This window comes from Melopsittacus undulatus, chromosome 9 (assembly GCF_012275295.1).
Source record: "Melopsittacus undulatus isolate bMelUnd1 chromosome 9, bMelUnd1.mat.Z, whole genome shotgun sequence".
Taxonomy (NCBI): Eukaryota; Metazoa; Chordata; class Aves; order Psittaciformes; family Psittaculidae; genus Melopsittacus; species Melopsittacus undulatus.
The window spans coordinates 11612973-11640837 of NC_047535.1; the positions used below are offsets into that span (position 1 = coordinate 11612973).

A 27865-nucleotide genomic window follows, 5' to 3' on the forward strand; every position below is an offset into this window, starting at 1 on the left:
GGGGATATATTTTTGTCCTTTTTTTTTGTTTTGCATTTCATATATTATCCAGTTTCACATTCTCATAGGATCAGCAATTATATAGCAACTTATTCTCAACTCTTTTAATACAAGCGAGACAGCCATAGTCATATAATACTGAAAGCACTTCAATACCAAGCAATAAGATGCTAGAACAAAAATTGCACAAGTTCTCATTTACTATGCCTGACTGAATCATTGGTACAGAAGACAACCCCTCTCTTTCAAGCTTTGAACTAAACATTAACTTATCTTACAGGATTACAATTTCTCTTTAATAATAATAATAATTAATTGCACACAAACACACAAAAAATTCTTTATGATGCATAAATATTTCCTTATTACACATGGTACAAAAATACTCGTACTTTTTTTGTTCGGTATTCCCATAAGGATGGCTGATGTTTGGCAGGACTGGATGCTCTCCAATCAGAAGGATGTGGAAAACAAAAAACCCCCCCAAAAAAAAGAGTTTAGAACTTTTACAGCTGTTCTATAGATAGAAGTTTGAGGAAGGAAAAAAAAGCTAATAAAATAACCCTGACTTTGAGAGCAGAGGAGAACGGCTGCGAACAGAAACCCAGTGCATTGTACTTGGGAAAAACCAAAACAAGGAAAAAAAACAACGGAGCATTTCTCAAATTTTTCTGGGCGTACTGGGAAGGGGAGGGTAGAGGTGGGAGAAGGGGTAAGACAAGGACAGTTTAGTATTTCTCAAAGCCCAGTCTTCACCGAAGCAAGATGAAAATGTTGATGGGTCAATCTGTTGGGCCAAGACCTGTTGCTAACGGTTACACAAACGCTAGAACAAACAAACTTACACTCACACATACACAAGTTAAGTGTTTTAATTCATGCCAGAAAACATGCAAAACCCATTGCCTTTCGTTCCCTTCAGCTGAGCCACTGGGACAGGGCGAGCCCAGGGAAGCCCAGGACAGAGACCCCCAGGCTGGGCTTCGGCACAGCCACACTGCGAAGCTCAGCCAGGGAGGGTGTTCTGGAGAGAGAGGGAGGGAGGAAGGGATGGAGGCGGCGCATAGCCCATGGTGGCTTCACAGTCCAGGGATGGGGGATGCTGGCAGCCCCTGGGGAGCGCGCCGGGGCTGGGTGCCTTGTCACCAAACCAAACCAAGAGGAGTTTGAGTGATCATCCCTGGCACATCGCTCCGGAGAGGCAGGGAGGAGGAACACAAGCAGAGGAGAGACACTGCAGGAAAGGAGCAGCAGTGAGCAGGGCTGGCTGGATCTGCTCCGAAAGCAGCACCCACAGCCCCTTCTCCACCCTCACACTTGGGGCAGGGAGGGTTTCCCTGCTCCCACAAGGTGGATTTGGCTTCATCATCCATCACTGTTAACCCAACCACACTGGGCTGATGTGGAGGGCTGAGCCCAAGCTCCCATCCCTCCTCCCCACAGGAGCCCAAGAATCCCAGGGATGAACAAGGCAAGCACCTAGCTCCAAGAGCCATCAATTACTTACTAAGGAACTAACAAAATTGACGAGACTTCCATCCTTGCTGGGTAGCTTCAGAGGGAGGATACCAGCGCATCTGGAAAAGAAAGCCATGCCAGAGGTCTATGATTCAGGATTATCTCAGCCAGAACCCAAACCACCAGCTCCTTAAGCCACGTACAAATTCCACTGATTTTCCATGCTGGAGTGAGCCACAAATACTACCTGAGTAGCATCCCAGCTGGGGGATGCACTGTGCCAGCCCTACACTGGCCAGCTCTGGTGGCTCATGCAAGGACAGGCCCAGGCTCACCAGGCACTGGAACCAGGTCCTCCCCTAAGGAGCACAGCAAGATCCCACACATCTCAACTACTGTCTGCCTACTGGCATAACCAGAAGACAGCCACCAAGTACACACTCATGCCTGGCCCCTGGCCACTACAACACACAGAACATCACCCTCCAAGCTGGGAAAGCTCCTCACCACCAAGCTATATATGAAGTTTACCACTGCAGAAGTGTGCACAAGGAGCGGCTGTTCCCCCTTAACCCAGCATGCTCCCACTCCCACACACACTCCAAATTTACATCCTTCCCCTTGTTGAGGCTAAGGCAGGTGGAGGCAGCTCATGTTGGGCATTCAGCATCCCAAAGCAGTGGCCGCTCCACCCTCAGACAGAAGGAGGCATCTCCTCACCACACATTTAAACCAGACCACATCTACATGACATGCATTGGGTAAGAACTGGCTCATCCAGCAGAGAGAAGACCCATGAAAATTCTAAGCCACAACCCAGCCATCAGAAAAGGCTTCAGCCAAACCACATCATAGGAAGAACTTGGTAGAGCTGCAAACCAGCAAGACTCGGAGGCTTCCCTGGCAGATCGCTGCTGCCATAATCTACAGGCGCTAGATGGGGACCCAACAAGAGACATGGAAACAGTAACTGAACAGACACTTTCCTGCTTGTCAGTAGATGCAGCAACCTGGCAACACCCAGTAGAACAGCATCAAACATCCAGATTCAGTACATCAGACTGAGCTAGCAGCTTCATGCCTGAGAGCAGCAGGAAAAGTCTGTATCACTTGACTGAGCACAGATCAGAGCAGGAACAGCTCATGGTTCAGTCCTGCTGCTGCTGCAAATGGAGCTGAAACACAGTGGCCAGCCCCCCTCTCCTGCCTCCTTAGCTGGTGCTGGCAGGCATCAAAGATCAGAAGCTACATAGAGGGCTCTGGGTACCAGCAGAACAATGGACTGTAAGATGGGCAGAAAGTGGCAGAAAACCCTCTGGAGCCTAGTGTGAGCTGTTCCCTTGTTAAACCATCCTGGCGAGGTTGTCCCCTTGCCTGAACAACCCCGGCTGGATGCTCTCCTCCCAAGCACATGAAGGGAAAACAACAGTATTCCCAGAGCAGCTCCAACCCCCACGCATAGAACTCTCCCACTAAGACGGACCCTTGGTCAAGGACATTCAGGCTTTCTTGAAGCAAGGACCCAGATCAGTTGGGCAAAGGAATAGTTGCAGCCACAGCCAAAGCATCTAGCTTGGCAGAAGCTTTAGAGCTTCTCTAACCCATACCTGCCTGTACCCAGCAAGGGAGAATCTGCCAGCCAGGGCTCTCACCAGAGTCAGGTCTCCTCTGCAGGCTCTAAGTATGCAAGAGACCTCAAGAAAGCCACAGTAGGTTGAGATGTAACTGGCAATGAGGGGGAGATGGGAACTGGCTATGTTCTAACCAGGCACACCATCTAACTGATGTACTACGTGACTTGCTGCAAAGGTAACCAGGAGTGGAAATGCAAACCTGTGTCCCAAGTCCCAGCTGTCTAGAAGCTGTGCACAGGCCTTCAGAAGAGTCAGAACTGAAAACCAGGACACCCAGAGTCTCAGTGACAGCCCTTGGATTATTCCGCAGGATAGGCACATTCAGAGTCATTTCCCTTCAAACCCTACCTCCTTTATGCCTGTAGGAAGCAGATGTCTGGCATCCAACGAGGATGCCAAGCCAGAGGCATTGTATTCACTCCTTCATGTGAAGACACGCAGCAAACTACCAGGACCTTGACACTGCAGCATCCTTACTGGAGCTGAAGGGAACAATAAGCACACACCTCCCAGAAAGCACAGCTGCCTGTGATACCCAAGCCCTCCCTCCACAAGCACAAGGGCTGCAATGCCAGTAACTGGACAGCTTCAAGCATGATTCAGTTACCTCAAGTCTGTCTTCTTGTGACAGCTCCCACAGGGAGGAGCTCCTGCTGGATCCCAGCTCCTGTTCAGGCACCAGCACCACATTTGAAGCTGTCTATAGCTTGGGACACTGGGCTGGTTGGACTTCTTGCCAGACACCTTCACAAGGCAAGTGTCACCAGATCAGCTCCCACCTGGCCCCATAGCTCGCTCCATGACACAGCAGCCAGATGTGTCCCATTTAGTCCAGTCTTGGGTGGAGGGAATCAAGGACATGGACTTGACCAAGACTCTTCTTCCCAGTCCCATCTAGCGCTATGAACAAAAAGCTATCTTGGTGCCATGCACACCATGCTCCATCAGCCTGTAACAGGGACCCAGCTCAACTGCACTCTTGGTGCCCAGCCTGAGGCCACCACACTGGTCTGGGGCATGGTTCTCTCCTTCTACCAACACAGGCCACAAAGACAGCAGCATCACTGGTAATTATGGGTCCACCACAGTGCAAGGACAGAGGCTCCTTCCTGCCCCCAGCCCTGCCACCGGGAGGTGCTTGCTCAGCAGAGCCACATCTCAGCAGCCACAGCCCTCCAGGGCCGAGGTTTCACACTCCAGCACCCTCCCCTCCACAGCTGGAAGTCGTTTGCTTCCTCCTGCCCAGCAGCAACAGGAAACTCCCCCTGCATTCACAAGGCTGTGAGTGCTTAACCCTGGGAGCTGCCTCCATCCCACGCCAGGCTCTGTGTGAGCAGCACCACTCTGGGTAAGTGGGCACAGCTCCTCATCCTCTCCTTGGGGGCCTAAGCCACTTCTGCCCCACACACACACCCCCCACCCCAGGTCTGGCCAAGCTTCAACAGAAATCCTGTTTTGTTTGTTTTCTTAAAGCCCACACTGTCAGTAGTTACAGCATTAATGAGCCTTCACTTCTGATGGAGCACTTCTCCTTGCCCCCCTCTATAGGTCTTCAATGCTCGTACATCAAACACAACCACCCTGACTCATGGCAGCCCCACATGCCAGTAGCACAGAGGAGTTCAGCCTGGAGGCTGGCAGGAGCTTGTGCAGATGCAGTGATCCTGGGCACAAGCCAAGGCTCTAACACCTTGGCAGGGTGAGGAAATGACCTGCCAGGTCTTTCAGCCCACAGAAAGAATAAGGACTTGATGGGATGAGGCAGGAACACCCCTCACCAGGGGGGGATGTTTCTGAAACCAGCAGAAAGCACCAGAAGAACCAGATTGGAGGCAGCGGCTGGGCAAGAGAGCAGTTTTCACACCTAAGGTGTCTAAGCACCTTGCTTTTGCTACAGGAGCAGAGGCTCTGCAAACAGAGGGCTCCTGGAGCCATCTGAAAGAGACCACCAGCACCATAGAAGAATGTACAGGATTGTCCCAAGAGGATTGCACCCTGGCAGGCCAAGCCAGAGCACTTACCATAGGGAGCAGGTTTCTCCAAGAGCTTTCAGAAGATCTGTTATCTCTCAAAATACTACATCTGTCAAGGAGGAAGGTGAGAAAGGATGATTGGAGACATCCAGCATGGGGTGAAGAAAGTAGAGCAAGGGAGGCTTTTACTGGAAGAGACACAGTTGTTTCTGTAACTGCATTAGCTCACAGCTGGAAAGGGGTCTGGCCACACCACTGCAAACATCGCGTCTGCCTGTGGGGATGAGACAGACACCATCAGCTCACTGCAGCCAGCCTTGAGCTGCAGTGTGCAACATCTGTCCCAGGAAACAGCTGGAGATGATGAATTTGTGCCTTTGCCTGACACCTTCCAGGGACCAGATAAAACATCCAGAAGAGAAGAGCCTCTCCCTTGCTGCAGCACAAGAAATCGTAAATGGGATAAATACCCCATCAGTGCTTCACTTTTCTTGTCAGGTCCTCCACTGCCTCTCCCAGCTACCCTCAGAATTTCAATTTCCCATCTTGCCTACCATCCTTACGGAGAACAATTCCTTCATTAAGGAAGTAGGATGAAGGATCGATGGCCTGAATACAGAGATCCATCCTCAAGCTGCATTTAGCTCAGGTGGCTTATCCTTCCTCCTTAGTTACTTCTAGGTCTTTTTATCTTTGCTTTGCAGTCAGTTCCAGCATCTTGTGGTGAACAGAGCTACCACTGGAATGGACCCAGCCACCTCCCCAGGTACAAGAAAGGCTCCCCTGTGCAGGCAGGGGCAAAGCACAATGTTGTGCTCCTGAGAGTTGGTGGGACTCCAGCCAACACATCCACGAGCTGTATCTAGGTTACCAGCTACTGATGTGCAAAGTACTGAGACAGCCTGACCCTGGCAAGCCACAGATACATCACGGTCACCACTTTCCCATGCTGAGGGTCACTGTGTGCAAGCCTTGGGCACACCACAGTGGTGGCCAGCAAGAGCTGCTCTGCTCCAGCTGGAAACGCAACTGACAGAGACACAACTCAGGGCAGGCTGGACAACCTGCAAAGGTGCACCCATGAGGGACTAACATCACCCATTAGCACTCTCTGGACACACGTTTCCAGGCTCAGCACCAGGCACTTCACCCGAGCCACACACTTCAGGGGTCTGGGTTAAGCAGGGGAGCATCCAAACACTTGCTGGTTAAGACCCAAGCAGCTCAACCCACCACCAAGAATACCTCACTTGCAGTCAAATCAAGCACATACATCCCCAAGGCAGCTATGGTGAGAGAGGGCTAGAGGACATCTCACACCATGTTGAGGAGCATGCAAGGCACAGAGGACAGGCACTGATCCATTCTGTTGCTTAGAAGGAGTTTTAACAGGCATCCATCCAATGCCTTGTACCCCTCTGAGCCTTGAGGCAGCTTATGCTGCAGCTCATGGAGACATTCCCATCTCAAAGTCCATAGCAAACAAACATTTTTCCTTTTTCCAGACTGGACACGAGTTGTGCTATTTTCCTTTGGGTTGAGCTAGGGAGAACCAGGTTGGCCACAGGTCAGGGAGTCACTTCAGATGGCATCTTGGTCCAGTTCACTCATCACATGTGATTTAGCAAGAATGGCTGCTCAATAGGTACCTGGAGGAGCCAAGAGCATCCTCTGCTTGCTCTTCTCCAGCTAGAAGGGCTGGCCCGGCGAGAGCTTGCTCAGGGCTACCTGGCCAGCTATGCTAGCACTAAGTCACTGGAGCTTAGAAAGACATGAAGGTCTTGAAGAGTGCTTCACACCTCTGGGAAGCATGAAGGTTGCCCAGAAAGAATAATGCTGCAAAGTCCTACACAACAGCTCCAACAAACACAAGTTTATCAGGTGTAGAAAATCCATCACTGTCTGCAGTCTCCCATCCCAGGGAGCTTCTATCAGAGCTCAGCTGACACAACATGAAGTTCAGGAGATTTTTGCAGATGGGACCATGGAGTCCAGAAGTTAGCGGTGCACAACAGCAGATGCCCTTGTCCAGCAGATCCACCATGGCCATTGCTTGGTGCTCCAGGGCTCAGCCAGGCTGGTGGCACCAGGCAGTCACACACCCAGCAAGCAGGAGCCTCCCAACAGTACAGTACTGAAGGAAGAGGACCTGAGCCTGCCCCAGCACAGCTTCACCATACTCACAGTTCTCACCAGATCACAGCCACCATGATCTGGCTCAGTCCATCCACAAGAGCAGCCCCTGCTCAGGAAAACCAGCTTGCTCTAAGCCAGCTCCGGCAGAAAACAAGAGGGGAAGGGTTTTTTTGAGCACTGACATCTTCTTTGATCACTGGGCTCTGCCTCAGCTAAGCCTGGGAAGCCTTAGGCTCCTTCTGGGCTCTTGCACCATCACCATAGCCATGGTCCAGGCCTGCTCCTTCCACCCACCATTTGCTTGGCCAGATCCTAAGTTCAGGGACCCACATCCACTATCTCCTTAAAGCCTCCAGACAAGGCTGCTGCCAGCAGCAGCAACATCCAAGGGTACCTTGAGCAGCCCACCCCTAAAGGACTAGCATCTGCAGCCTGCTTCCTGCCCTGAAAACATCTACCCAAGACACTCTCCTGGGCTCTGGGTACGCCACGTGTCAGCCTAGTCTCCTACAAGCACCATGCTATAACCACCAACAGCATCAGTCATGTTCTTAGGAAGTCTCCTACTCCCCACTCAGAGCTTGGCTTTGCAGCACTCCAAAACAAGCAGTTTCCCATCAGAGACACAATGTAGCCCAACTCCATCATACAGGCAACAGCTGTTCACCTGGTCCCAACAAAACATGACAAGCTGCATCATTATCTCCATGATTGCATCAAGTTCTCCCCATGAGACCAACCCTGCACATCTTTGCACCTCACAGTCTTATAAGGGCAAAGGCAGATCTGGCCTCCCATCTTTAATAAATTCTTTCCCCAACATTACTACCACACAGGAAAAATCACTACCCAGAACCACTGCAATGAGAAGTGAGCCAAGACTCAGTTCCTTCAGTTAGAGCTGACCACAGCAACCATCCTCCCTGACAACCAGTCCCAAGCCAGGCCTTCTTCCCCCTTCACCTGTGATGTCAGGTTGCAAGGGAGAAGCCAAGCTCCAGGTAGGAACTTGCTCCATTTCCAGTAACTGGAAAGGAAAGAGGTGAGATTAGACCCATGATTAAGGGCAGGATCTGTCCCGATATATGATTCTGGAATAAAGTGACTGGCAAGTGCTGTTGTCTAAGGTGCCCACTAGAATTTAGTCGTGTGCTATCACTATCACGTCACTCACCTCCCCCACCGTGTGCCAGGAGTGAGATCAAGGTGTATATTTCTGGTTGCCCTCAAAAGGTCATGGCTGGGGAGAAACCAGGTTTCCTTCATGCTGAGCAGCAGGGTTGCCTCTGCCCCTGGCTCAACCAGGCTGCTCCCCGCCCTCCGGCAGGACCTGGCTGAGCCTGGCTCAGCTGGGAAGAGTTGATGTAAGATGGTGCCATGCTGTGTGCGCCATGTCATGTGCTGCCAAGTTGGAGATGTGGGTTAGAAAGAAGGCCTGGCATCTCATTCCCCAGGCTCTGGTGGGTGGGTAGCGTGAGGCCCATGCACTGGGTTGCCAAGGAGATACGGGCTACAGAGATGGGCAGAAGCTTGCAAATCCCATGGTGCACCTTGGAGGAGAGATGGTTACCTTACCAGTCTTTCCAGACGGGGCTGCCATCATGCTTAACACTTCTAGGAATGAAGCTGTAGTACAGCCACTCCACTAGCTGCAATAAGGCATCACTAGGATGTCCCATCTCCAGGGACAGCTCTGAGCTTCAGGGCTAGCCTGCGCTGGCATCATGGCTGGAGTTCACTAGGGACATCAAAGGAGGGATTTGAGAGAGGGTGGGAGGGAAGGAAGGCAAATGGGACAATCTTAAAGTCAGCAGAGTTCCCACAGGTAGAGGCCCTTGGTGGTGCAGGGTCAGGCCACAGTCACATCTGCAGCAGCCAGGTGCCTGCTGGGAACATCACCAACAGCTCCCATTGTGCCAGGCTCAGTTTGTGCCATCTGCCCCTTGTCAAGCTGTCAGCCCTCTGGGCTGGTCTCAGGAGGCTGCATAGGTGCAGGGAGCAGCCACCTCCTCTCCTGCTCACTACCAGACTTGAACACAGCTGCAGGAGGGCAAGCACTGCAGGTTTAAATCTTCTGCACTAAGCTCTCACTTTAGCTAGAGCCTCCAGCTTCATGCTGCTTCCAGACTGATTGTTATAGAGCTACAGGTCTGGCCATCCCCATGAACATCCTCCCGCCAACACTAGCCTCAGGAGGAAGAGCTGCAGCTGTCCTGGAGAATGACCCATGTGCCCACCACCCCACCAGCAAGGAAAACCAGCCCCTAACCAGCACAAGCAGAGGGCTCAGCACACCGAGACTAAGGTTAGCCCAGTCTGTGAGCAAAAGTCACTTTACTGACTCACTCCACCCTGCCCCAGCTCTGCGAGGGAGAGGGCTCCAGCCTAGAGACCAGGCAGCTCGGACCTGCCAGCCTGAGTAATGTTTAACCCTATAAAACTTTATTGGTAACATATACTGTGTCAGAATGTCTCCCTGTGAGGTCACTGCCAGCTCCAGCACAAACCAGCAAGGAGCTCCTGTAACTACTCGGCCAGCTCAGGTACTCTTGAAAGAAAGCTGGGTCCACACTTGGGGAGGAGGAGCTACATTTGCTCTTTAAATGGTGACATGCCCCCAGGTCTTATGGACCTCCTTGGGCAAGGACTCCTACCTGTACAGGGAGCTCCTTTGTGCCTCAGGATCATTACTGTGACCAGAAGAGCTCTTTGAAAGCTAGTAGCCTGCCAACTGGAGGGCAGAAACTAAGACCCCAGAGGAAAAAGATGCAGCTGAAGGTGAAGGCCTCCTTGGCACTTCAGGAGAGCAGAGTTTTTCTCCCCCATCATGCACCATAAAGCTTGGGTTCTAACCCCTATGCTCAGGGTCTCCATACAGTCACCAATTATTATCCTTGAAGGAACTGCAGTAATGGTTTCATCTTCCTGGTGAGGGTGCTGAGGCGCTGGCACAGGGTGCCCAGAGAAGCTGTGGCTGCCCCATCCCTGGCAGTGTTCAAGGCCAGGTTGGACACAGGGGCTTGGAGCAAGCTGCTGTAGTGGAAGGTGTCCCTGCCCATGGCAGGGGTTGGAACTGGATGAGCCTTAAGTTCCCTTCCAGCCCAAGCCTTTCTATGACCTTATCGTCCCATCAACCACATCAGCCAGATTAGGAGGGTTTTTTATTGGTCCTCCTTGCCAGGGGCAATTCAACTGGCAACAGCCCTTAGCTTCATTAATACACAAGGGGCAGCAAAATAGGGCTACCCAGAAGCAGAGCACACTCATCTAGTTGTGGGCACCATCAGTAACTTCCAGATAACACCAACAAGCATCAGCCTCCTGGTGAAGGATCAGCCTGACTCTGGAGGCTCTTGAAGAGCAAGCCAGTGCCTGGTCCTGCCTTGGGCCCTGTGCACATCTTGCCTACCCTGCAGAAGCTTGTGTCCATAACTAGCTCACCAGTAAAAGGGCAAAAGCAGCAGAGACCTGCAGGGGTGCAAGGGGTGGGACAGACAAGCCAGGAGCTTCCATCCCCTCCACTGCCTCCATATTGCATTTGGGAGACAAGCTGGGGCTGAAGCTGGGCAGTTACAGTCAAGACACTTGCAAGAAACAAGAGGATGCCAAAGGGCCAACCAAGCATTGGCCAGGTGAACAAGGTGAGGGGACACAGATTTTCTTCTCAATTTGAGTAGGGAAGATAAACACCCTGCAGAGAGCACAGGTTAGTTCCCAATGCTCTGGGATTTAAGCGAGTCCAACTGCTGTAGTCCCCCATGGTACTACCAAAGGAGCAGAGACCAAAGCAGGCAGAGCACAGCTGGCTGGTAACACTAAGCAGGGCAGGGACAGGGCCTCCAGTTTCTTCTGTACAACTGCTCTAGACCAAGCACCTTAATCTGGAATTAGGACACTACTTCACTATTTCAGCTTTCCCTTACATTTCCATGGTTTCAGGGGCTTCATGCTCAGAAGGGGTGTTGGTCTCAATACATTAAAGCATTCCAGTTTCAGACCAGTACAGGCATCCCTACATCTCCAGCTGTCACTACAGACCCTGAGGGACTAGGCAGTGGATTGAACCACCACCAGTATTTCCAGGGGCTCATAGAGTAACCCTCTCTAGTCTGCATCCGGGGTATATAACACTGTCCTATCAGAGCTCCTCACTGTGACAATGACTCACTCATCTCCTGCAGGACCTTCTCCTCCAGCTTCAAGAGTATTTGAACTGCTTGTCCCCGGGGGGGCCCCAGCTGAGCCCCTCAGCTTCAAAGCTGAGCTAAGCCTGTTGCCTTTGCCATAACTTCAAGGAGGACATCTTACTTGCTGGCAGGTAGTTTTTCCTCCCAGCAATTCCAGCCTCTGGCCACAGGGATCAAAGCAGCCAGCCAGAAATTGAGCCCCGACTCTCCCATCTGCCTGCCTCCTGCAGGGAAGCAGGCTGGACCTCTGGGTCAGAAGTCATCATCCAGCCCTGACTGCTCTGGGCCCCACAAACCCATCCCCTGCTGTTTGATCCAAGCTGGGGGGCCCCAACGCACTTGAGCCAGGGGGAGGCTCTGCCCGGGAGCCAAGGTGCGGAGGCCAGGGTCGGACCAGCCAAGCAGAGCCCGCGGGAGCAAGTGCCAGGACAGGGGAGAAGGAAGCCAGGTTCTGGCACAGGGAGCAACTCACCTGAGCGTGAAGAGCAGCAGCTGCGGCGGCGGCTGCTGGGTAGGTGAAGGCAGCATGGGGGATGGCAGGGGTCAGCTCCGTGGTGTACAGCGGGTACGGAGCCCACGCCTCTGGTGATGCTGGAATAAGAGCTGCTCCAGTCAGGTCATCTACACAGCAGGAGACAAGGTGGCAGCAGCTCAGTTGCTGGCCCCAGCAGCTTGGTTCAAGGGGTTGCCAACCCCAAGCTGGAGCTTTGCACTGAGGCATAAAATCTTGCACCCCTCCAGCATTCCTGTGACCAGATGCTCCTCCAGCCTTGCCAAGAGAAGCCAGGAACATGCTCTGTCACTGCTGAGCTACCCACATGGGCTTTGGACACACACATAGGGTGGGGCTGGTGTTACAGGATGGCAAGACAAGGGACAGGGCTTTCAGTACCACATTACAGGCTGCCCAACAAGCCCCAGCAGGGCTGCTCACCCCACCAAGCTACACTGAGGGCACGTAGCACAGAACCCATCCTTTCTGCTTGGCACCTAGAGATGATTTAAAGGACTTTTGGTATCACTTGACCTACCCAAACCAGTTCTGCTCTCCCAACAATTCTAGTGTCAGTCAGAAGCCTTACCAGATGCCTGTTACTCTGTTGTAACCCTAATATTCCAGCCTTCTTGCACCAAACGTATTTCAGCCAGAGCATACATACATATGGTTCTTTTTCTACCCTGTCAACATTCCCAGGGTTGGGTACCTCCCAGGTTGCACCAGCCATGACCTCAAAGCATACTCACAAGGGTCCCGTGCAATGAAGTGTGCGCCCAAGGCAGGGTGGATGTTGGTAGGGTTTGGCGTGGCCATCAGCTTGCTCTTGGCCATCTTTGTGTTGGCTTTTGCAAACTCTAATCTCAAGGTCTGGGGGTTCTCTGGGTCGAAGCGGATGCCCTGTCACACACAGAAGAAAGCACAGGAATCTCTCAGAGGGGAGGTTTCCAGTCCAAGCAAGGGCTGTGCTTCCCAGTTGGGAAACCAAGGCCACCATGCTGGAGTCACATGCCCATGTCACCTCACCGCAACACTCAAGCTCTCACATGCTTGGATTTCTATGTTTGGCTGGCCTAGAACCACTATTTCCAGCATGATGGATATTTCTACCAACACTGGCCAGGAAACATCCACCTGTTGGAGCTGGGATAACCCACCTGTACTGGAGCTCCTACCTGTAGCGCTGCTACAGACAGAGACACTAGCACATGCGCAGTGCCCCAAGCAAGGTCTACAGCAGAGCAGAACCAGATCAGCATGTCTTACTGCCTAGCTCCCACAGAGTATGCAGATAGTTTTGGGTATGCCTCCCATGTTGACCATCTTCAGGTCTTTTTCTTGAGCTGCAGCAATTCAGAAACACTGCTAATGTGCTAAAGAGCCCATACAAGACAGCATAAGCCCTGCCATGCAAACAGCAGCATGGGAAGGCTGGTTTCCTTCCTTTCTGAAGGAAGGACCTTCCGGCTGCAGAGGTCTTAGCAGATCACAGCCCAGGACAAGGACCTGCTCTGCTGACCTGTCACACACTTGACACCTGGACATTTGTTAAGTGAGGCTTTAACAAGGCCACTAGCACCAAGCAAGTCCTACAGCCACATGACAGACCAGCTTTGACCTGAGCTCCTTTCTCTACCCTCATACCCTAGTAAGCTTGACCTAGAACTTCAGAAAGCTCATGTTAAACAAAAGTTGAGCTCCACATGCCTACTTAAAGCATTACAGGGTGTCAGATGGGTATCACTCTGTGCCTGGGAACCACCTATGCCCACAAGACCTCTCTTCTCATGTTTTCCAAGGGCTGGGTCCCCAGAGAAAACCTGGCTGCTCCAGGTACCCCAAACAAAGCCCAAGTCAAGTGAGCACCCACCTTGGTGCTCAGTGCTCCTTGAAGAGTAGCTCTGGGCACACATTGACACATGTATGTAATCCATGCTCATTTGAGCAAGATGGCTCTCTTAGTTCACCAGTCTTCCCCATACAGGAGGGAGCACTTAATGGATAAGAAATAGGCTTCGCAGCCTGGATCTTGTCATCAGAGGCCAATTGTTGAGTTGCATGCAAACTCAAGGAAAAGAAGTAGCTGTTCTTTCCCCGTACCCTCAGAGGCCCTGGAGCAGTCTTCCAGTGGTCAGAAACTACACCTACACTAAGTGTGGAATAGTCTGCATTCATTTGCTCACACTGACGTCAGCCTTAAACAGCTCTGCTACTTCCTGGCGAGATGCTGCAGGACCATTTAGCTTCTGTACTCAAGGGCACAGCTAAGACATCCTAACCCTTCCCGTGCTATAGGCAAGCCAAATACAACTTTAACCCACAGCTCTGGGTCTAGCTACAGCATATGGGCCCTAGACCCCCAGGGTCATCAGGTACTCCCAGCACATTGGGTACTCACATTCAAGGCGTTCTTTGCTGCTTCAGCACCAGCCCGGCTGTCAAAGGTCACAAAACCAACTGGCTAAAAGAAATAATGCTGATTTTAATTTGGATGTCTCTTCCAGCTCCTCAAGCTACCTGCTACCCCCTCTGCCCCACACAGCTTACAGCAAGCAGAAGAGACCACCTAAAGCTGCAGAGGGCCTTCAAGCAGGGCTGAAGTGCCTTAAGTCATCTGCACAAGAATCCTGCTCTGTGGCTGCTCCCACCACACCAAAATGTTTTGGCATTCATGTATGCAGGGGCACTGCTCATCCTGGTAGCCCCCAGCAAGGGTACCCCATGCTGACAAGAAGGACTTGTTAGGAAGGGGATTAGGGCGGGACTAGGGAAGGCTTCTGGCAGCACAGGGTTTGAGGCTGAAGCATCAAGTCTCATCCAGCTCATATGGCCCTGGGAAGCAATAGAAGATATGGAGCCATTCAGCACATACTGAAAGCTGGGGGCCACCAGGATAGTGGAGGTGAGCAGAACCCTGCTGTAGACATGGCGCTAAACACAACAATGCTCTACACAGTGAAATAGTATCTGTCCCCCTCCCCTCCCACCATGTCTGGTTTTCTAGCAAAAACCAAGAAAGCTGGAAAGAGGAGATACCTGCTTTGAAGTTAGCTTGATCAGTGACCCTTCATAACCCTGCAGAAGGGAAGAAAGCAAGTCATTGTCAGGTTCCTGAAGGAGCCAAGATACAATTGAGACATGACAATACCTCCAAGAGGTCCTGTAGCACCAAATCCTTCATGAGGCAGGGTTTGCAACAGCAGTAGGCACATTAACACTTCTTTCCCACCAAAAGAAGAGACTTAGACTAGACTAAGGGCAGGGAACATATCTGAGCTAGTGTTTTCTGGCCCTTTGGAAAGAAAACCCATTTTCTAACCTTTCATCAAGCTACTAAGACTAACACCCTGCCAGGCTAGTGCCTACAGAGCACTGTTCACCCCCCACTAGAAGAGTGCAAACAAGGAAATCCCACTTCCCCCAAGGCAGCCTACATGTTGATCTAGCAAAGGATGGAGAGTTAGGAGATCAGGATACATCCTCAAGGAAGTACTGATCCAGTTGGGCAGCAGGGCTGGCCAAGCAGCCTTCATCAAGCTTGGAGATGGCATGATTTCAACAACTGTCTCCAAGGGAGAGTCACCAGCTGAGTACAAGCCATAGGTTACCATGCTGGTTTCATAGCAGGTTCCCCAAACTTTCACAGAAGGCCAACCTTCCCAGTTCCTCCTTTCTGCCCCTCTGACAGAGATCCTGGCTGCAAGGTTGGCCATAAGACAGCAGCTTTCTTACCAGAGACCAAATTTGAAAACCTTCTTACCTTGAAGGGTCGGAAGAGTAGGTAGAGCTCTCTGGGCTTGATATCCACAGGAAGACCACTTACAAACAACGTCCGTACCTAGGAGAGAGGTCAACGAGGTCTACTGAAAGGAGATGCTTAGCACCAAAGCAGGAGAACAGAGCACAGCTCCGAATCTAGGTGCAACAGGAGTAAGACACCTTGCACCAACGGTGGCCTTGCATGCACCAACCTTTCCCTACTGTAGAAGGGCACTGACCAGGATGAAATACACTCACTCCTTTCCTCCATGCCACACGAGATTTAGACCTTTATAGTCTCCAGTAGAATAGTCTGGGTTGATCAGGGCATGGACACAAGCCCCACAGTCTGACTGGTCTTCGATGACCAAGACTTGAAAAGACCATAAACTGCCATAAGCACTAACACAGAGTTTGACACATATCAATGGTCCAGAAGAGACTAGTACATCTCTAGCTCTTTCTACAGATCATACACTAGATCTCCTTGCCTTAGCCTATCATGGCACTTCTGCCACTGATTCAAAGAGCCCTCAATTTTGGAAACCTCACTTGTATACTCACATCACTGGGAGGATGGTTTTGGGGTCTGTTCCAGTTCCTCCAGCAACATGCATCAGATCTTTCAGAAGCTGCTCCCAAACCAGCTCCAAAGTGTTTGTTTATTGTGCCCAACCAAAAGCCAGCTGTGCTGCACAAAGTCCATGGAGGCTGCTGCTCTCTCCAAGCTGTAGAAGTCATTTACTGAGACCAAACATACTCAGCACATATAAGCAAAAATTGAGTACCAGAGGAAGATTCCAATCCAAAGTCTTGAAATTATCTATGACAGCTCATGTGAATAGCCAGGAAGAAGAAACAGTGCTGAAGGCCCATGGCCTGGGAGAACTCAGACCATCATGGCCACCTTCTCCCTACACACTGGGAGACACTGGCCTGGCAGTCTGTTTCCATAGAAAGCACCATTATGAAGCCTCCAAGACTTCTGATAAAACAGCACAGATCTACAAAGAGAAGTTATGTGCAGAGGTCACAAAGACACTGGTGATCATTAACAAGGACCATGAGACCACAAGCACAGCTCAGGCAGCACTGACAGATGGGCAAGGGAAGCAAGAAGACTATATGAATAAGACGGAGCTCTGTATCCTTCACTTTTCATTGCATAGGGAGGTCACCCTCTGAGCCAGTCCTAAACAAACCATAAGAAGGTCATGGAGCAATGCCCAAATGTTCAGAATGGCACCAAATAGTCCCAGACACTTTTGAGCTGCAAAACATGCAGTCAGACCAGGAGCTCTCCAAGCCAGACCCCATCTCCTAGCCTGTTCCCAGGCTGGAGTAACCCCACTGCATTTTCAGGGCAGAAGAAATCTGCTCCCACATTTTAGCTTCCACTCCACGACGGTCCCTTCCCAGACATCTGACACATGGTTAAACTTCTTTTGCCACCCAAGTGAGCAGCACACACTTGCCCTGCTCCTGGGCTGGAGACAGCAAACACCTAAAAACACAGGAGCATGCAGCAGAGCCTCTGCACCCTCTCACTCTGGAGGCAACCTCCTCCAAGCAGGGAAGTTTCTCCTTTTTACAAAGACAACACAGGACTCCTTGAGCTCCTGTGCCCAAGGTAGTCCTGCCAAGGCAGGGAGACACCCTTCACATCAACTCAGGGCAGCTTAAGCCCTCCAGGACAGAAAGTAACCATGAGAGCCTTGGGTCCTCTGCCCTATTTGCTCTCTGTGCACACAGAGACCAGCTGCCACCACCCAGTGAACACCCCAGTGGGCTGCTACCACCCCATCAGTATGCAGAGCCCTTCTCCAGCCTGGTGTGCCTCCAGAGTGCTGCAGAACGCAGCCACTGAGCACCCTTCCCTCCAACACCAGCTTTCTTCCCATGCCCTCCCTAATTCTTCAGTATGAATGGCCCTACCACACACCCCAGCTTTTGTGTCTAGGCAAGCAGTATGCTATCTGGAGCACTCCAAAAACACTTTCCAAGCCCAAACTCAGGCTGACAGTATTCCCACCCTGCTCAGCCCCTCACTTGATGCTTCAATGGATCACTCCAGGGCCACCTCATGCCCAGAGCTGGCAATGGCACTGTCTCTCATTGTGCTGGCTGCCTCTAAGACTTTGGCGCCTGTGCTTCAGCACCAGCTACGTGGAGCACTTGCAGTGCATTCCCAGAAGACACACAGCCATCTCCTGCAGAGGAGGTCTGTGCAGTGTGGTGGCACACATGTGCTTCAGCCATGTGAAAGCACCATCCCTTTTCAATATTTCAGGATCTCAGGACCCCAGAATGGATGTTTCTTCCAAGCAGATAGAAATCCGCATCCCTGTTGGGCCTCTAAATGGTCCCGTGATGTGTCATTTGGTAAGTCCTTGCGACAGGCGTGACAGAATAGAAGATGCATGGCTGCTCAGGGAAGGGGAACTCAGCTACTCAGAGCCCTTAAAACAGCCTGAACAGAGCAATGCAGGTGGCTAGGAAAGCTCTTTGTCAGGGTAACAAGCTCCTAATACCAGTCCCATAAGTTGCTGCCAAAGACAGGAGCAAGAGACATTTCTTGAAAGCCAAAAGCTTCCCTTGGCCTCCATCAGCCTGTCACCATACACTGCATTGGGAAGGGTATCTCAGCCAAACCACAGCATCCACCAAGGGCTGGCATCACCCCAAAGAGAGCCTGGAAACAACCAAATGTCACCAGCTTCAAACCTACAAACAAGGTTTCCCCAGAGGATCTCAACACAGACTAAGGAAGGTCCCTGCTCAGAAGAGGGCAACAGGGTCTGAACAAGCATCTCCCAATGGATTAGCTGACCTGGGACTCCAGAGTCACTCCTCTGCAGTCCTGCAGGCTTTGGGAGGCCACCGGGACCAACCAGGGCCAATGGAATCCCACCTTCTAGCCCTTGCACTCAACATGCAAAGACAAGGTAGGCTTCTGCTTAAATAAATTTTCCCTGCTTCAACACCCTGCCACCAACCAGCAGGTTCAGCCTCCCCAGAGCAGCTGGAAAAGCACAGGAGAATAAGAAAACCCATCCCAAGTAAGATCTGGAGCTGTCTGGGACAACTGTATGCTCAGCAGGAACTTGGAGAAGATATAGCAGAAGCACATCTCCAGGAATACCTTGTTCTTAGACTCCACTTGAGACACCAGGCAGGAGCAATCCCATCTTGCCCAGGATGGCCAAACCGAACAGGAACCACAGACAGGAGGGAAGCAGGGCAGGAAGCAGCTCATGTACCAGACAGCCCTGCAGGGTCATGCTGCTGCAGGCCCTGCACAGAACACTTCCCTTTCCCCATCCTGCCCCCTCTGGGGATCTCCCCAGCCCAAGCACCTGGCAGGGATGGAGGAAAGCCATGGAAAACAGGACTTGTGCCAGGAGGAACAAGACCATCTAGGCCATCTCTTTGAGAGGGAGGATTCCAGCATAGCTTCCCACACAGGATGGAGGGAGGGACAAGGACAAACCCAGTTAGTGCTCAAGTGGCTCTGAAGCACTCACACAGCTGTATCTCGCAGAAAAGACATCTATTGTGAGCATAGCCAAGTACTTAGCACCAAAGCTTTTAAGAACCCAAGCAGAAACACCTGCCTCTTCCTACCAGAGCTCCAGCAATGCCAGGACATTAGGATGGGTCTTACAACATCCACATCTCCCAGCCATATCTGCTTTTGAAGAAGAGCTCTTGAAAGGGTCCCAAGAGGAGCCAGGCACTGCCCTGGGGGCCAGCAAGGGTCAAGTTATGTGAGAAATATTACATGTGAAGGCATGAGTACCCAATACCAGTGAGGTGGCTCTGGTGGGTCCCCAGTGCCAGGCTTCTATTAAGAGACTGCTCTAAATCATCCCAGAAGCCAACAAATCTGACCCTTCCCTCATGCAGGATCAGCCTTGTTTTTGCATAGCTGTGGCCTCTCCAGTGCCACAAAACCAGCCTGGTCCTAGGGCCATGCTCCCACCACCTGGAGCACACAAGCCTTTATCACCAGCGGTTAGGAGATGCCCAAGAACAGCTACAACAGGAACATACTCTAAGTGCCTCATTGGCACTATACCACTAGACACCCCCTGCTCCAGGAAGCCACCCACAGCTACATGCCATTTTTCCTGGACACAAGCCATCTCCCTCTCGTTCACACCAATACATCCACCGAGACTTCTCCCTGTGCCAGCAGCCAAAGGGAGCCCCTGCAGCATCCAGAGACAAGCTCAGCTGCAGCATCCCAAAGGCAATATCCTCAAGGTGCCAGCAGCTCAGACACACAGGCTGCAGCTCTTCCCCTGGGAGAGCATCACAGTGGTGTGCCCAATGGAACCCGGGGCCACCAGCAGAGCTGCAGGGGGAAACACAGCCCAGGCCACTTGACGCAAGGCCGCTGGAATGCAGCGAGGCTGCCCCAGGAGCCAGGACTTATAAGGCACAGAGGCAAAAGGCAGGGAGGCGAGGTGGCAGGACAGGGCTGCAGGGAGGGAAGCATTCAGGAGCCAGCCACAGGGCTTAGAAACAGGACAGCGCCCTCCTCTTACTGCCCGTACCGACATGGGGCTGCAGGGTTCCTGTCCTGGGCAGGTCTGCACAGCAGCACATCGAACCGCCCAGGACTCCCAGCAGAGGGGAAGCTGGGGCAGAGAGATGGCTGGTCTGTGCTAGGGACAGCTTGGCAGGAGAGCAGGGCAGCCCCACGGCCATGGAGTGTGCTTCCTGAGGGGAAGAGGCTTGCTAACAGCCTCCATCACTGTTCCGTGCCTCAGTTTCCCCCTCACCAGCAGTACTCAATAGCAGAGAGGCTGCAGGAGCTGTCTGCCCACTCAAAATTCCAGCACTGTGTCCTCAATCCCATGTCCTCAGGCAGCTCACAGACCAGTAGCCCTGAGTCCCAGCACAGGATCAGACCAGGGGCTGCTCCAGCCAATAAGCCCCAAGCACCAACACAGCAACCCACACACACAAGAAAGGTGTTCACCCATCCCCAGAGGGCAAAGAGGGCCTTAAATCATCCCCAACACTTGAAGCAGAGAGGCATTTCCCTCCTAAATCAGCCTTTTGTACATAAGACACCCCAGGACTCACATCCTGCTGACCCAGAGGGGAGGAAGACAGGCTCATCACAAGTATACAAGCAGTTTACTCCCTGAGGCTGGGGCATTTAACATGTGTCACCACTTACAGCTGGATCAGCCCATCCCAGCACAGCTCTTCCCTATGTTAGGCAGGGAGGGTGCCAGCAGGGCTCAGCAACCCCTGTGGTTAGGGTAGGAAGGCATCTGGAGTGAGGGGGAAGCAGAGAGAGGCACAAGCCCTGCTGGGGAGCAGGAAGCACATGTGAACCGATAACCCTGGGCACAACGAGCCAGAACCCAAGAATAGTGCATGGCCCTCACAGAGGAAGTGCTGCTGGAGCAGCTCTGCCCTCCTATTGAGTGCCATCCCCTGCATTGCTTCAGGATCCCATGGAATGGGTGACACCCACCCATGGGTTCAGAGCTGTTGAAGCATTTGTGGAGGTCAGTTCCACAGCTCCCAAGGAATTACTGTCCCAAAAGGCCAGCTCCCCAGCTCACGGAGGTGTTGGTTGAGCATCCTCAGGATGCTATTGTGGCCTTCCACCTTGCCAAGAGGTCTGCTGAGCTAGAGGAGGATGTGCACAAGTATCACAGCCAGTGTGCTGAGGGATGCTTACATCCACACACATGCTATCCAGCCCATGGTACTAAGCCCATGCCTTCAGAGACCCAGCAACACATGTGCCACGCTCTGATGTTCAGGGACCTACAGATCCCTTTCACCATCTGCTGGAGCCAGAGACCCTTCCCAGAGGGGCAGCTCTCATACCAGGTAAAGTTGCTGCAGACCAGCTCCTGACATTTGCTCTTCTGCCAGGAGACACAGAGGTGAGCCAAGTTCCTGTTGGCCTTCACCCAGAGAAGAACACGTTGGTATGGATGCAGGACCCTCACAAGGTACATTCTCAACTCTAAAGCAAGCAGAGCAGTCTGCTTCACCCACCCACAAGGGGATTCCTGAGCACTTTTCAGTCCTGTTCCTCCTCTGCTCACAAAGGTACTCAAATATCACCTTAAACCAACCCAATTTGGGGCAGCACACAGCTAGCTGCTGCAGCCCCACAGAGCATGCCTGGTACCCCCACAGCCCAACAGCAAGCAAGGCTCTCCCAAAAGCCAAGTGACAGCAAGCTGAAAGCTTGCAGCAGCTCTCTGCTGTTGACACTGGTTATTGGAGTTGCACCCCCATCACAGGGAGATGTCTTGGGACACCAGTAGGATGACAAGCACCCACAGGACTAAGCCACCATTGCATCAGTACAGTTCTTGGCAAGACAGCCCTCTCCACTGCCCAGTGGCCCTGTGCTATCCAAATATGGGCCAGGAATGCCAATCCCAATCAGCATCATGCCCCAATCTCCCCACAGACCCCAAGCAGGCACCATTCCACACAACACAGAGGCAAGACCCTGAGCCCAGAAGGAGAGACTGGGGAGCAGGGTAGAGCACACAGCAAGAATAGATACAACCCACAGCCCAAGCTTTAAGGTGCCCACAAGGAACAAGTCATGTCCCAGCCAGCTCTGCAGCAGCATCCCAATGTGGGCAGAGAAATCCTGGGAAGTGAAGCTTCCTTCCCTCCTCCAGTACTTCTCAGAGGAGCTGGGTGCTCTCTCCAAGTCCACAGCTTGTTCTGCACTTCAAGCCACTGCTACAGGTGGCCCAGGGAAGTCACACTTGATTGAATGTACCACACCAAACTAGGAGATGCAACATCTCCATAGCCTCTTCTGGGCTATGCAGCAGGACTGGAGATTCTCCTCAACATGTAAGACTGCCCTCCTGGGTCCTTGTGTTTCCAGCAACCACAGCCTATGGCCAGGTAGGCTTGGACTCAGTGACCAAGGGGAGCAATGTGCAAGGCCAGCACATACTGCCCTATGCAACTGTCCTCTAGAGAAGCTCGCCCTAGCAGCCACTCAGCTGGATGGAGGCAGGATCTCCTATCTCTGCTTGGTCACCCTGCCCTAGCACAGGACAATTGGTCAGTTGGGCTCAAAACTCTTCCTTCCCACAGAGCACACAGCAAAGGTCAACATCTTGTCCCTGTCCACAGAGACGATGCTCACTAGACAGCTGGACAGAGCAACCCTCAGCACTATCCCTGCTCCCATCTCCAGGCAAGAGCCAGCAGGTGAGCCCTGGGGCCAAAGGAAGCCTTGGCACCTCAGACACACCAAGAAAAGCCCAGACTTTGCAGAAGCCTTTAGCTCTACATGCACTGCCCTCTGGGCATCAGCCAAAGCATCACAACACCCCTTTGCTGGGGTGAAATGAGGAGAAGAGCAGGCCTGGGGACAGGCAGCATCTCAGCCATGTCATGACCTCCTCCTCCTCACCAGACATGCTGGGCTAGTTCAGGATCACAGGGTTACCCTAACCCTAACCCTAACCCTACACTGACACACCTCAGCATGGCCCTAGTTCAGCAGCTCCAGTGCTGGGGCCGAGTCCCACCACCCTGCTCCCCCACCAGGTCCAGATTCATAGCACTGGGAATGCAGGAGGAATTTGGTTTCAGCCATTCCACATGGCACACATGTCTTTTAAAGCACAAATGAATCCTTTTCATTTACAGCCTCTGTCACATGAGACTGCAGAGATGTCTACTGAGAAGGAATTGGGTCCCAGCCAGTGCCTGGTACTCCTGAAGAGAAGGTGCCCACCACTGCATGAGATGCTGACCACCTCACTTCCACACTCATGCCCTGGTGAGACTTCAAGCTGAAGCCTTTACTTCAGGCCCTCAGAGGTCCAGGACAGGCAGGAGGAGCATTGGTCTGTGACCCAAGTTTTTATGACTTGGCATGGCCAAGACCAGCAAGCATAAGGGATCTTTTGGCTCCAGAAGTCCTGTGTACCAGTTCCAGCAAGAATCATACTGGACCTTCTACACCACCAGTTCCTCTAGCAGAGGCATGAGGAAGCACAGTAAAGCCTGAACCACTCTTAGCTCCCTTACAGACACCTCCAAGCATTTCTGAAGCTGGGTCTCATTTACCAGATCAGCTACACAGCCAGGTAGCAGGAGGAAGAACAGTTACCCCATCACAGGGTCCAGCTGGGATACTGATGATCAAAACAACTTGGACTCATGTCTAAAACTTAGATTTGAAAGAGCAAGAAAGGAGAAACAAGCTTCTTTACAGGGTATTTACAGAGGCATATTTACATTGTCCTGGACGTGAGGAGATAACAGGGAGGTTCCCACAACTCTCCCCCAGTAAGAGCAATCATTGATACACCAAGAGGAGGCCTGGGAACACACCAGTTCCCAGAACCTCTGCGTGCATGGTGACTTCAGGGTATTTGCTCAGCCAACAATTTGTCACTAATAGAAAGCTGCATCTAACATTGAGGGGACTTTTATGATGCATGAAAACAGCTCTGAAGCACCATCCTGCTTCAGCCAGACCAAGTACAAGAGAATTAGCAAGTGGTGAGCATAACTACTACACCCTCAAGTTCTATGTAGCAAAGAGCAGCTTCACAGAGTCATTTGGCTTCAGAAATTATATTAACCTTATTTGTTTCAAGTCAGAGAGCTAGAATCCATGCATGCAAGAGGTATCCAGGTCCACTCAAGCAGAGATTACAGAAATCAAGAGATGCCTGGCAGTAGTCCAGGAAGCGCTACAGGCATCCAGCACGTAACACAGGCTGCTCACCACTGGCATTCCCATGTGGTTCTAGCAGCCTCATTGTGCAACAGCTACAAAAGGCTAGGGATGAAATACTCACTACTTCAGAGTCTCCCTAGGAGTCAAGAGCCTCCTGCCTCCCGTACCAGAGCATCTTTAACAGGTAATGCTGCAGCCTTGCTGTGGACCAAAAGGGAAGATGATCCTTCCATAGCAGTAGCTTCTCCTGGTCCTCATCTTACATTTGATGCTTTCCACATTCAGAAGTCCATGATGTCCAACCTACCATGATAGCAGCAGCCACCACCCATGGACTTGCAAGCAGGCCCTTGAGCCTGGCCAAGGGAAAGGGCCAAGAGGGCACGTGGGATAACCAGACTTCAGCCACCTGCATTGGGCATCTAGACAACAAGTTCCAGATTTTCCCTGCTCCCCATCAACACAGAACTGTACAGTGACCTCCTGGGAGAAAAAGGATGAACTTCCAGAGTAGAAGCAACACTTCTACATCAGAAACAGCAGGGTGAACACATAGAGTCCTTAATGCAACGTGGCCACAAACACAACACACAGTGTCCATGTTCAGGTCCTCCAGAGGCTGGAGAACACTCTGCCTGCAGCACCCAGGCAGCTCCTGCCTCACACCACCCCTCAGGAGTGCTGTCACACAGATTGGCGGCTGCCTGGAAAACTAAACAGAAGATAGCAGCAAGTGGGGAGGGATTGAGGTTGGGGAGGTGTCTGGTGAGGAACAGCAGGGACTGACATTAGGCCCTGTTTGTTTAACATTCCCGTTAACGACCTCGAGAGGAGCAAGAGGCATTCCTGTCCTCTGCATGTCACCGGGCAGGAAACGGCTGCGAGATCCAGGGGCTTGCAGATAAGATAAAGGGAAAGGCTGAATTTGGGAGCTTCGCCCCACACCATATCTGGGGCGCACGGCGCCCTTCTGCAAATGCTCAGGGATGCGGCGAGGGAGGCTCATGGAGGGGGGGAATGGAGGAGTGTCTGCAGCACCAGGATCTGGCTGTGTTATCCACACAGTACAGGAAGATATCCCAGCACACCTCCTATGTACGCTGGAACTGTAAGATTCCACTTTGGACTAAATATATTTATCACTCTGTGTCAAAGGAGCTCCAGGCAAGAATTTGGGCTGGATCTGGAATTAAGCCCCTCAGACCACACCAGGACCCCGAACACAAGGTCACTCCTTCTGCCACCATTAGCTGCTTCTGTAGCGAAGAATGGCTCCCAGTCAGCCAGGAGGATGTACAGGGAAAGCAAACGCTCTGAGGGCTCCCACAGGCTCAGTGTAGCCACCACAGAGCCCAACCAGGAGCTCATCACCCGCAGCGTTATTTGTGATGGATCCTGGCAGACAGAATCCTTCCCAACAGCAACCCCACCAGGGATGAGGACACCCCCATTAGTTCCAGTCCACCAGCTCCCAGGCATCCTCAGCCACCTCTATGGTGGCCAGTCCTTTGCTGCATCCCTGGGTGCAGCACTCAATGAAGCTGCAGACCACCTAGCAGGGTGGATGAAACCATTCCCCTCCAGCACACACCCAGCCATGACATGATGGAGAACAGCAACTGCTTCTGTTCAACTCCTGCCCTATTCTCAAGGGATGTAGTCTTTAACTCTGTTTTCCAGCCACTAAGCATCACTCCAGAGAAGACCTGGCCTCCCCAGAGGGCTGGGATTTCCACACTCCCAAAATGCCATGGCATCCATCACCCACTTTACCAGACCACCACCCAGCAGCAGAGAATAGGCCAGCACCAGAGGGGCACCAGGCCAGCTGGAGCAATGCCACTGGGATGCAACAGGCATCATTGACCTCGGGGAGCTTTGCAGGCCAGTGAATAATTGGATCAAGGAGCCACGTTGCCCTGTGCGCACACGTGCAGAGCCCACAGAACCCCTGGATCCGAGCCTCCAACACCAAGGAAGCATCCACGGTCCCTGGTGCTTGGTCTATCTCCACCCACACCAGAGCCGCCCAGTGAAGCTGGGACATGTCACCACCATCACATCATCTAAGCCTTACTCCACATGAGGGGGAGAAATGCTACGGCCACCACCTGCCAATCCATTCCACCCCATTACACACATCCACCCATGCCGGATTGGAGACCAGTGGGGCAATGGCCCCAGGACAGCTGGCACATGAGGACTGTGTGGTCCCGGTGGGTGGTGGAGCAAACCAGGCGCCATGTTGCGGCGGTGTGAGCGCACGGCGCGCTGGAGCCAGTGAGGGGAGGGGACACGGCACCTCCCCAGGCGTGAGGACTGCAGCAAAATGCTGCCGAGTCCAGGCATTTTCTGATACCCTTTCCAAGATGGATGGCAGCGGGTGACCCACTGCACCAGCACCTGCTGGAGGGATGCAATGAGAGAGGCACCATGCTCAGAGTGATGCTACCGACATCACTGCAAGAGAGCCAGAGAGCAAACGTGCAGGGCTGCAAGCTTGGCTTTAGCATGGTGCTACGGGCAAGAGACCCTTGCAAGCCCTCTCAGCACAGAGTCCAGCAGCAGCCAGGCTCCAGCTTGCAACAACCATCTAAGGAAAGGGGACTGTTGGCAGGGCAGCTCACAGCCCTCCAACACCACCAAGGCTGCCAACAGGGAGCTAAGCAAGATCTCCACCATCATGGTCCAAGTGTATTGGGCAGAGCAGTGCCCAAGTGCCAGAGCCTGGTGCTCTCCAGCCACAGGGACTTAGGAACAGGACACTTTGCCCACGGGCACAGGCTGCAGGGAGCAGGTACCTGCCAACCCCCTGCCCTGAGAAAGTACTACAGGAACACAGGGCTGACAAGGGAGCTCCCAGTCCCTGCTGCAGCCCCGGGGTGGCCCAGGGACGCCAGCCCTGAGAGCTGCTCGCAGCGCCCTTACTCGAGGTGCTCCAGCCCCAGACTCCGACGCTCCGTACCCCAGCTCCCAAGTCGAGGCAGCTTCAGCATCCTTTCCCTGCGCCCCAACGACCCAGGACTGCAGCTCCAACGCCGTACCCTCGGTTCCTCGAGCACGGCGCTGTGCGCCGGCCTCAGTTCCCCTACACCACGGTACCGCATCCCTGACGCCTCATCCTCAATTCCCCGACGCCGCCGTGCTCTATCCCAGGTCCTCCACCCCGACGCCCCATCGTTCCAGCCCTGCCATGCCTCGTCCCCGGTTCTCACCTCCTCTTCGACGTTGCCGCTGCCGTTGGTGTGCTCGGTGTCCTTGTTGAGGTTGCTCATGGTGAGGTGCCGGGGTAAAGGGACGAACGGGGCGGGGGTGGTGCCGGCTGCTTTGGAGCTCCGGTACGGTGCCGGTGCGCAGGGGCGGTGCGGGGCGGTGTAGGACGGCGCTGCCCTCCTGACTCACATGCGGCGTCCCGGGACCTCACCGCTGTTAAGGGCCGGGCCGGGGGTAGCGGGGCCGAGCAGAGCGCAACGAGCCACAGCTGCGGGGCCGACGCACCCCAGCCCCCGCCGCCG

General features: G+C 52.8%; 1 protein-coding gene across 1 annotated transcript; it reads right to left on the bottom strand.

Annotated features, from left to right (window-relative positions):
• On the bottom strand, positions 1-27865 carry RBPMS2 (RNA binding protein, mRNA processing factor 2). The gene is made up of 8 exons (XM_005142507.3): positions 27566-27865; positions 15645-15722; positions 14921-14959; positions 14283-14345; positions 12634-12784; positions 11861-12009; positions 1508-1577; positions 1-1234 (listed from the first exon to the last, which is right to left on the bottom strand). Exons 1-7 carry the CDS (start codon positions 27623-27625, stop codon positions 1515-1517), a joined length of 603 nt encoding a protein of 200 aa, XP_005142564.1. The 5' UTR covers positions 27626-27865; the 3' UTR covers positions 1-1234; positions 1508-1514.